The sequence below is a fragment of the Dinoponera quadriceps genome, unplaced genomic scaffold (genome assembly GCF_001313825.1).
Source record: "Dinoponera quadriceps isolate SergipeBrazil2010 unplaced genomic scaffold, ASM131382v1 scaffold9, whole genome shotgun sequence".
Classification (NCBI taxonomy): domain Eukaryota; kingdom Metazoa; phylum Arthropoda; class Insecta; order Hymenoptera; family Formicidae; genus Dinoponera; species Dinoponera quadriceps.
In genome coordinates, this window is record NW_014554295.1 from 973,802 (window position 1) to 985,079 (window position 11,278).

The window sequence follows — 11,278 nt, forward strand, 5'->3', positions numbered from 1 at the left end:
CCGTTCGCGTCCCGGAGACGGTATTAATGCGAACGGACACGCTCGAGTCACGCGGATCCGTTCGAAAGGGTGCGCGATAACGGTAGCGCGGTATATTCGCCGAGTCACTCGATAAAAACGCGGAGAGAAGAGGATCCTCCTTGCGGAAACGTATGAGTCGACCGACGAAATTAAAAGCTATCCACTGTCCGCCGTTCGGAAACACTTCTTGAGCCTCCGCTTTCACGAGTCGCACAGGAAACTCTTAGCAACCTGCTATTATCATAGCAGTTGTTATTACAATGTTATTTAATGAACCGAATGATTTAGTAACAATTTTCATCAGTATTTTTCCAACGATAAAGATATTATCAAATTTCGTGCTTTACTGGGCGGAAATACGACGCAATTTCGCTCTTTGTTTATTAATAAGAGACTGAATATTTAGTGGTGTTCAATGATAAGTCGCAGCATTTGGATCACGTCCATCAACGAGAAAGAAAGAAAACGACGGTAATAATAATGTCGTAGCGGGGATAACAACAGACAGGCTGCGTCGTAGCTCGTCCCATTGTTTATCCGATAAGACGGACTATCCTCCGACGAACTCGAGCTAGTAACGCGATCGAAGGAAGGGTAGCGGAGTCGCGCGGGAGTCGCACATGCGCATCGGTGTATCATCCCCTCGAATAGGCAGCTTTACGCCAGTTCTTCCATTCATGAGAAGAAACTTCCGCGCGTAATTCAATTTCATAAATACACCGCTTCAACGTTTGTAATGATATTGCAAGCGGAAACGTGCATTCGCGACGAAATGCATTAATATAAAAAGATTTAATGCGAATTCAATGCGAATAAGCGTGGTGAGAGCTATCGATCGTGCAAGAGGGAACGTAAACACGAGACACGCGTTCGCACGGAAGAGTACAATCACATCGGAGGAAAAGGGAACTCCACAGACGGACGAAGCGCATGATCAGATGTGCAAAATAATATTTCAAAATATAACATAACGTATAAATCGATAACACCGCGGAAGCATTCGTCATCTGTGTATTCGGCGTCGTTAAAGACGATACTACCGTATCATACGACGGTTCAAATCGTCACGGTCAATAATTAATTTATTATTTATCCCACGCATGGCGATCAGGCGTACGCTACTTTGTCCTCCACTTCCCAATTACTACCCTCCCTTGTTCTACATCGCGACTTGAATAATGACCTGAACATGGTAGGAAAGCCCTTCCCCGCCTCGCGGAGCGATATTGCGCAGGGGTGGAAACGCGTAACCCGGGCGGGGTGGCGATGGCGAGGGCTCCGGGGCGTAACGGGGTTGCTCGGGGGCGAGCCGAGTCCTCGGATGCCATCTGCTGGCGGTCAGTGCAAGCAGGAGCCACTGGTGCCCCGCAAAGTGCATAGCGCCGAAACGAAAGGACGGCAGGAAGGAAGGAAGGAAGGAAGGAAGGTTCGTGCCCGGGACGGAGGCCTCGATCGGGCTTCCTCCTGGACAGTCTGGGATCCAGGAGAGCGCGCAAGGGTGACGCACCGTCGGCGTGACGCGTTCGTCATCGTGCGCGCGAGCGCGCGCGCGCGCGCGCGAGACCCGTCTTACCAACGAAAAACGTAACGTGCCTTCGCTCCGCGACGACGAGCCGCGAGCCCACCACCGCTTCCACCGTCGACGCGCACGACGACGTGCCACGACGCGACGCGACAACCACAATCCTCGTTCCCGCTGTGCTGCTGCTACCCTGCTCGAGTGAGTCAGTTCGCAACCCCCGGCGTCAGCTCCGCCGGTGATGACGCGAGGATCGTCCAACGTTGTCGGGCACGAGACAGCGCGCTCCACGGCGCCAGGAGATGGTTCTCGTTGATCGTCCACGGAGGTAGCGCGTCCCGCGGACGTCCCGCAGGACAACGGGTTGGCGACGATATCCGGGGACGCGATGACAAACGAGTGCTTCGCGATGCGGCTGGTTCTTGGTACAGTGGTGATCGATTGGGGCTGCCAGTGATCGACGAGGATTGACGTGACGGCAACCCATGACGGCGGAGAGGCACAGTCCTGACTGTCGTGGACGGGTCTCTCGAAACGCTCTTCCTAAGAATCACCGCTACGAGTGTTTAATCGCGCGCGAGGCCGCTGGTCGCTGACGATAGAGAGAGAGAGAGAGAAATATCGACCGTAGTCGCCGAATTAAGCGCCGAAGGTCGCGACGAACACCGTTTCGCCTGGCCGTTGTCCTTCGGATCTCTCCGATCCGATCATCGGCGTCGCTCAGTCGACGATTCCCGCGAAGGACGAGCCGATGACCGACGACAACATGGCTCGGACACGGCTTCCCGAGCGATACCCGTCGACCCGGCAATCGCGCCAGCTCCTCGCGAAGCTCTTCGTCGAGACGATGCCCGCTCTTCGCGCTTCCCACGGGATCTCAAGCTACCCGTGATCGCGGTGCAGGACGGTGTGCTCTTCATGAAGAAATAAGTTCGCGAAAGTGCGCGGAGAAGCTCGAACCGCCGCGGACAGACAGCGATAGTCGGAAAATAATCGGGACTAATCCGATTTGCTGCGCGGCTTGTGAATGAAAGTGGCGGGTGAAACGCTGTTCCCGCACGATCATCTTCCTCAAGTATGCTCGCCATAGATCGCAACGGATACCAATCGCCATCCCACGTGACGCGCCGCTTCGCCAAAGCGACCTCGTATAGAAGCCGGGGAATTCTTAAGGTCGCTCGTTACGGTCGTTGATACGTCGGTCGGGTTCTCGCGCAACTCGGGAAATCGTTGCGAACCCGTGGAAAACGGATCGGTCGCGTTGTCGCTCAGTTGCTCGTCTCGCCGATAGTATACGCGCTTCCACATCCGAGAGATCGGTCGAACAGGTAGAACTCGCGCCGGGTCTAAGGACTTCGACCGCTACGCTCCCTCGCTCTTTCGAGGCTGCGCGTGAGGAAACGCGTGGTTGAATCGAAGCGACCCTCTCCGAACGAGACCCACTGACCTATCGACTCGGCAGGCTGCCACCCGAGACCGCCCCAACTACCCCTGTTCCACACTTTCCTCCTCGATGTTTATTGTCCTCGCTCCTGTCCGACCTGCAGCTCGCAGTTTCTCTCTCTGTTTCCGAATGCGTCCGACAATTACCCGCCTCGCTCGCGAGCGTGCAAACTCCGCCTTTCCTTGAACGTCCCGAAGAGGTTAATCGCGAGAAAACCTCCAATTGTGTACAACGATACCGAACGAGATCTTCCGAATATACCGTATAAAATCCGGCTTTTCTGCTCCTTCGTCTTGTTCCCTTTTCTTATTCCGAAACTGACAAATCGAATCCCACGAGAGAGAGAGAGAGAGAAGCGAGAGTCACTCGGTCGCGCGCGCGTCTGCTCGAAAAATTTCCCGGAGAAATCGATCGCGGCCGAATATGTCGGAAATACCGGGACCGAAATACCCCACGACATTGGCACGATTGCGATGCCGACACGTCGCGAAAGCGTGGCGCACCGATACGAGTCGTTAATAATCAACCCGGCGAGATAGACACACCGAGATAACTAATCGAACGCGAGCGACAACGAAAGGTAAAGAAGAGAAACGAGAACAAGAGATACATACATACATACATCGCGCGCTTCAAGAAGAGAGACGCGCTAAAGAGCTTTCCTCTTTAATCGCACGGACGATGATGATTATGGCGCACACGGAATGAAAATCAGCCCGCATTGATATAAACGTGAGCACGTACTTACGTACGAACGAGTGTACGTGGACGAGTATATAATGGGATAGAGAAAACCACGCGAGCGCTCGAGTAATCTCGAAATTGACTGTCCAACCAATTCATTCATCGTCATCTCGTCACTGGCCTCGACGTAACGCAACAACAACGACACTGTCCTCGGCGATTACCACATAGAAATGCCATAGTTCGTATTAGAATACCATTGCCGAGAGCAAACACCCGCGCGAGAAATGGCCGAGAGCGCGGCAAGTCCGGGTGCCGTGCACGTCGCTGCGAACAGTCCGCAGCAGCAGCAACAGCAGCAGCAACAACCACCACCACCGCAGCAGCAGTCACAGCAACAACAAGCGCAACAACCCCCGGATATAAGCAGCTCGCAGCTGACGTCGCCGCCAATCACGGGAACAGGTAGGGACGCACGGAGAGAGACCGAGAAAATCGTTCGTAGTTTCCTCTGATTTTGCCTGGCGACTCGGTTCTTAACGTTTAATCGATTTTTAATTAACGACGCGACAGGAAACTGGGAGAACCGAACGGACGAGAATGGAGAAAGACGGGAGTAATTGAGAATGTCAACAGAGCATTAAAGACGATGTGTTTTTACGCATTGGTTCTCGTGTGGTGAAAGACAAGCGCTCGTCTTGCGCGCAAATTTTTTAGAGACGACGACGTGCCAGTCAGAATCGTCGCTTCGTTATCCACTCGTTGCTTATGCTGAGAAAAAAATGTAGAACCAACGAAATTTTGCTCACGACGCGAGCAAAATTTTGTCAAACACAACGTTTAGTCCATTGAACAAATTGTATAGTTGCCGTAATGAAGTTGATTCAACGATTGCAACTTGGTCAGCGACTATGTCAATGCAACGTGTTGTTGCTTTAACGCGTAATTTCTTCAGTGTACGGAAAGAAAGAAGTAGCTCCTATACACGGAGAAAAAATTTTGCTAGAACGGCAAATAGTTAATATAGTGACAACGAGAAAAAATTTGTTTGGCAGAAAGATTTTTTTAAGAACGTTAATTGCTATTTGCTGGATAGATGGATAGCAAGATAATTTGGTTACACCGACTAAATTTTATTGCTGTCGCAACAACGTTTTGCTACAACAGTAAAATTACTTTTTCATATAATACAACTGAAATTAATCGACCTAGTTTTTAATTGTGAAAACTAATTCTTGTTTTTCTGTGTACGGCTATAGTCATAACTATATACGATTTAATCATAAAAATTAGCTGCCACAGCTGAAAATTAGGTCTGGTAATTAAGCATCCAGCCGTTTTATATGGATAGGTAGGTTTTTAGCTGTGGCAGTTTATTCGCTTCTTCCGTATGGACACAATATTTTTTTTAACAAGCGTGACCGCCAATTTTATCGATTCAACCGGCTATTTCCTCTCAGTTTATCGACGTAACGCGGCAATTCACAAAAGACGTTCTAAAGAATACCCGAAAAACTGGGGAAACTTTCACGACGTTTTCAGGCATTTGCATCGTCCGGATTATCGCACAGAAACGTGCTGCGTGATTTGCAAGTTGAATGACTCGATAACGGTACGGTTCGAATATCCACGATGAGAGTGAGAAAGAGGGGCACCGAAATTTCTTTCCTCTGAGGAGGGGAGAGGGGAGCGCGCGCTCCTCCTTCTCCTCTCAATACGACGTACGTCATTGAACTTGCAGCAGCGAGCACCTCGCGCTCTTCGATTCGTCGTCTTCTGGTATCATTTATACCGTAACGACGCGCTCTCGGGTCCACGATCTCGCTCGCGTAACCGCGTAATCGCGTTGGCGTAACGTCGAGCCATTACTTCGCTAGCACGCGAATCGCGCGGCGAGACGGAGCGGCTCGCGATACTTGTCCGGGTAGACGAGGGGCGGCGCGGTGTCGATGTCGGCGGCGACGGAGAAAGGAGCGAGGCGAGCAACGGGCGAGAAAGAGAGAGCGTGAGTCGCGTTAGCGGATCTGTCGGTCGAGTAACGGAACGCCGGCGAGTACCGCTAGCACCGGCTCTGACGCGGTTACCGTGCACCGTTACTTCTCCGATGCACGAGTATAGCCCCCACGTGCCGCCTCTCTCTCTCTCTCGTCATCCTCGTCGCGCCCGCTAGGGCGCCCCCGCGACAGAGAGGAGAGAGGGAGCACCTGACGAACGACCCGAAGGTATGAGGAGTCGTGGCCCGGTGGGAAAATTCGACGCAGTTATGCAAGCGAGAGCGGCGGCGACCACTCCGAGACGCGGCCCTTCTGCTGTAACGTGTCATTTAACGTTTAGCCTCTATGGCGTCTTGAAAGATATGCAAGTTGCGTATACCGACGGATAATTTTCATTTTAATTTTTAAAGACTCTCGATCGCTCATAATTCTCATGGGAGGAAAGATCGCGTTATAAGGCGTGCGAACCTTCGCGAAGCAACGATTGCGAGTTTGTGCATAGAGAAAAAGGTGCTAGAATCAAGTAAACATAACGATACCTGTTTTTCAGTTTTTCTTGAACGCAGTAATACTTTGTACATGATTTACTGAATTTAAATGTAAAATGGTTCTATATAAAAAAATTTAAATTATATACGTTACTTCTTTTCCATTGAAGAAATCTAGTGGTTTTAAATTTCGATTTTCCTGTCCATTAAATATTTTCTAAAAATAAATTCTGATATTCTCAATATTACATGGAAAAGAATCTGATGCATTAACCAGAAAGAAAGCAACCAAACGCGTTCTGGTTGAGGAAAACAGAATTTCTGGTTCTTATGACCTAAATATAGTTTTTATATTCAGAAATTTTGTTTTCTTCAACTAAACTGCATCTACCTGTTCCCTTTCTGGTTGATACAACCAAACTTTTTTTCCGTATATGAATACTTAATACTTGTCGCAATCGTTTTTAACACATACAAATAAATGTTTGCTTATACGAAGGAAATATATATATATATATAGCCAATTATATTTCTACTTCTAGTTAATATTTGCTGAAAAAAGTATTAAAGTAACCATTTTACTTGAATCAAATAAATATAACTTAAACGGTAGCACTTTTTATCAGAGTGTTAATAAGCTGAACATACGTTGTATGTTAACACATATATATATTGTATGTTAACATATGTATACATATACATATATACATATATATACACGTATAGCCTGTTGTAGAATATTAAAATATTCTCCGACATGCTACGCTTATTAGACCGAGTCGTTGAATTAGAAACGCTCCGGACAATTGGCCTTTGAACTTACGAGGTAAAATAAAACACACGTCGTGCGAGACCGTGTGTACCGAGTGAATGATTATTTATTAAATATACAGCGCGATTCGACGTAGAAATGAAAATTACTGCTGCTGGATATTCGACGATTATTGAGCGTTATCGCGTCGTGCGTCGCGGTTAAACTCACAATATTTACCGCTACGTTTTACGTTTGGCGCTCGCTCGACTGCGCCTGTCCGCAGGATGCCGGTGTAAATAAAACGATCGGTCGTCGTTGGGGTGATATTAAAATATAACGGGTAACGAGAAAGAGAGAGAGAGAGAGAGAGACGCGCTGCAGCATTACATCGATAATCGCCAACCCCGTGGCTCTTACGTGACGCATTAGTACGTCAATAGTCGGCGACACATTGATTTTGCATGACGTAGCGATACGTCAATGGTCGGTGTAACGCAACGGTAGATTTCACGCGACACGCTAGATAGTACCACCGACGCCGTTTAGCGGCGGCTAAACCTTCTTTTTTTACCGACTATATTATAGCCCCGGCACTATCGTCTGCGAGAGGACGGGCGGACGATTAAACTACAGTTAACGTTACAACTTACGTCAGTGCGAATCCGGCCGGTAATAACATGCCAATGGTCGGGGAAATTTTTAACTGCGTAATTATCATCCGTCCGGCTGGCGGTAGTCCGCGATCGATCGACGTACGCGAGTCGAAATTACTGATCGCCTCGGTTTTAATCGGCAATTAAAAGCCATCAAACGCGATGCAAATTTCACCGTGCGGCCAATAAGCAGATTATTAACGTCGTCAATCGAGGCCCCATAATCGCTGGAGAAGCGCGTCGTCGCGGATGCTTTTACGACGAAAGCCTTATCAGCGACGTTCGCTTAAGACTCTCGGGGACTCGGGTTTGTACCGGTAGGGGCGTGAATACCGGTTATCCGGTGGACAATTTTTCCCGACAGTTACGATTATACGACGAGGTTCACGCTACTCTGTCGCGCGTTAAAAGCGCCGTTTGATCGCGCTGCGCGCACGCTCGCTCGCTCTCACACGCGCGCGCACGCACGAGCGCGGCGTAAAATTACGCGTAACGGAAAAGACGAACCGCGCGAGAAGACGCGATCGCGTGCTCGCTCGTGTCCCGCGGGTCTAGGGGTTAGGAGGTCGAGCTCCTTGTCGTTTTACCGTTCGTGTCCGGGAGAATCCCCGGTGCATTCCCCGACGGTATTACTATTATCGTTATTATTATTGTAGCCTCGAGACTGCGCCGCCGCCGCCACCGCCGCTATCGACCGGCTCTCCGCTTAACGTGACTGATTGCGGGAACGGTGCGGATTTAAAGCCGGCGGTGGCGACGCACGACAGGTTCCCGTCTCTCGTTATTGATAGTTTCGAATTCCGTCGCTATTATTAGCATTCCAGAAACTAAGTAATAAGTCACACCGTGCGTTCGTGCTGTGTGATGGCCGCGAGTTTCACCCACGTCCCTCCTGTTCGCGTGCTTTCACGAATTCAATACTTCCTCTCGATACGGTGCGGTGTATACGATTGAGAAATATGAAAATTCGATTTTTAGGACGCTCTAAGTCTAAAAGGTGTCCTCTGTGAAGTTCAACGCTCTCGAATAAACGTCATCTGAATCTATCTTATTGTGCGCAAACCGCGTTTTAATTTTATCATTTTCATTTATTCTCGGGAAAAAATGATTATATATGATTATATATAATTATATAAAACCATATATGAATTTTGCCCATATATGCCTATGTGAAAAAATGATATGTTATTTAATTAAATGTCGATATATCATGTGCTGTCAGAAGCACAAGTAGTCCGAAGCATTTATTCCGATTGTATTTGCATGTAATCTGTAAACAACAGTATTTTTTCGTTGTGGATATATATGATTATATATAGTCATATATGGCCAAATTTTATATATGATCTTTTCTTCCCGGGATTTCATGTAAATTTTTTCGTTTTTCTTTTTCTTTTTCGTTTTCCAGTTACGAAATTAAGATTGAGACTCCGATTAACCTTAGAAACTTCGTAAACGTGAAAGTGTAATAAAAATTTGTTCGATCCCCGGTTTCAATAATAATTAACGTTTCTATAAAAACAAACAACTGAATCTGCACGTCATCGAGATTTGTGTTCCCTTGTACCGTGGAAAAGTTGATTTTAATTGGAAAGACAGTCACGTGGATCAGTCTAGCACGCCGGTCTACCGCACGAGATTTGCGCCGGTAACGAGCTTACCCGGAGCTTAACGCGGCAAAAGCATGTCCGACAGCGAAGCCCCGCATTGCGCAAATCGCATGCGACCGTGGCATGACTTACTCTTTTCCATCCGTGTAAAATTAGCGCTACTGTCATTTTTCGGACGTGTCCGTGAGAAATTGCCCCTTGTCTCTCAGTGTTACCAACGCGCACGGAGATCTCACCGCGCAATTTTACCGAGCCCAACGCGCGCAAGATGGCCGGCTCGTTCCAAGCGGAATACATAACTTTCCGAAGACTAGCGGAAAAAAATTCAAATTTTCCCGTCTCCCCGACACAGGTCGCACAGGAGGGAAGCGCAAAGAGTAGTTACGCGTAATCGACGCAACTTTGTAACGTATCTCTTTTTGGATCCCACCTACCTTCGTGCATACGCAAGAACCGGTGAAGTTCGAAACTTTGTCCAAGAACGTGGGATCACGAGCGCGCGGCTCTCCGTTCATCCCTCACCGGCGCGTTCGGGCACCGCACGTTCGCCGCTCCGCGCGCCTCCGCCGCACACCGCTCGTCGTCCTTTTTCTCCCCCGACGCTCGACGGCTATCCCCGTTCGCGCGTACGCGCATTACGTGGCGCGCGACGGCAGTAGGCCAAAAGTTCAATGACCCGTTGCCTTGCAAGGCCGGTCGCCTTTCTCGGTTCGGCTCGTACCAGCTCGGCTCGGCTTGACTCGACCGAACAGCGTCGCCGCCGCTGCGCGGACGGCCCGATTACGTACTACATCCACACTCGTCAGTAGTATCGACCGCACTGCGCGACCACTCGCTGCGAATTTATCGCCGACGGTCGTCCTTACCGACACGGCGGCGGTCGTGGAGGAGCCACGAACGCCGGTTAGTCGCGAGGAAGCTGTGAAAATACGGGAGGAGAAACTCGCGGCTACGGAAGGAAATCACTTCGAGAGGTAGAGTTATCATAAACGTTTTCTCCGTCTTCCGTATTATATTGAACGTCTTTCGATGAAATCGTGAGGACGCATCGTTCAGCGTCAACGTACTTACCGTCCGTACGATGCAAGTGTGAGAAAATCAATAGATAGCCCTGCGTCTCGTTCATTTCGACCAAATTTGCATGTAGGAGAGTTACAAAATAGTACGTATGTGCGCGAAACTTTTCGAAAAATAATCTACTCTGGGAAAGGAGAGTAAAGGAAGCGGCATCTTTTCTTTCGAGAGAGTGAGGTTATAGCTGTTATCTCCCGCGGATATGGACCTCGGGAGGAGAGAAACGAATCGCGCTCGGACGAACACGTTCTCGCTCGGCGATTCGCGGCGGCGACCGGCCTACTCGCGCGAGTGCGTCGAATCGGAACGACGCACCGCCGATTGCGAGACGGAACTTCCGATTGCGACAGCTCCTCGCCGATAACGATCGCTCCTCGCGTGTATGAAAGACAAGACAGCGACGGCAGCGGACGATACATTGATTCCTCGCGGTTCCGCCTCGGAAAACCGCGCGGCGCTCGATGACGAGCGAGCCTCGAAAACAATTGAAACATTTCCGACGTCCTGTTAAGGTAGCTGTAGCATAAAATGAGTTTTTTTAAAATTCGTTGTGAAACTTGCTTTATATGATATATATATTTAAATACGGTCTAATTATTGACGCAATTAGAAAACAATTGATTATTCCAAGGCTGAGATATTCGCAACTGCAAATGACACTATTTATACGTGTTCCTTGGGATTAATGATCTATTTTTAACTTTTTTTTAATCTCTTCTAAACTACATTTAAGATCTTAATGAAAAGCTACTGTGATATTAAGAACTAATATAGGCTGCGTTCCGAAATTCACTGCCAATTCTAAAAATCTATAGTTTATGTTATATAAATTTTCAGTACTGGCAATGAATGTTGAAATGCAACCATAAAGATATACAAGTATTTCAGAACAATTGACCATTTTGTTTTGAAAATATTGTCATGGGAAAATTGCAATTTATAGTAATAGTTGCGATTTATACCATACAGAAAAGATATCACGATATCTTTATATTATTTCCATAATGTATTTTGGACATTTCTACTATACATATGTA

The 11,278-nt window shown here is 48.3% G+C and overlaps 1 protein-coding gene across 1 annotated transcript in view; it reads left to right on the top strand.

Annotated features, from left to right (window-relative positions):
* Positions 1–1,296: 1,296 nt before the first annotated feature.
* Positions 1,297–11,278, top strand: part of LOC106743933 (probable nuclear hormone receptor HR3) — a 93,846-nt gene continuing 83,864 nt past the window's right edge. Inside the window, exon 1 of the mRNA XM_014618288.1 lies at positions 1,297–4,133. Within this exon, the coding sequence (XP_014473774.1) occupies positions 3,956–4,133 (178 nt within the window). The 5' untranslated portion in view covers positions 1,297–3,955. The remainder of the gene's footprint in view (positions 4,134–11,278) is intronic.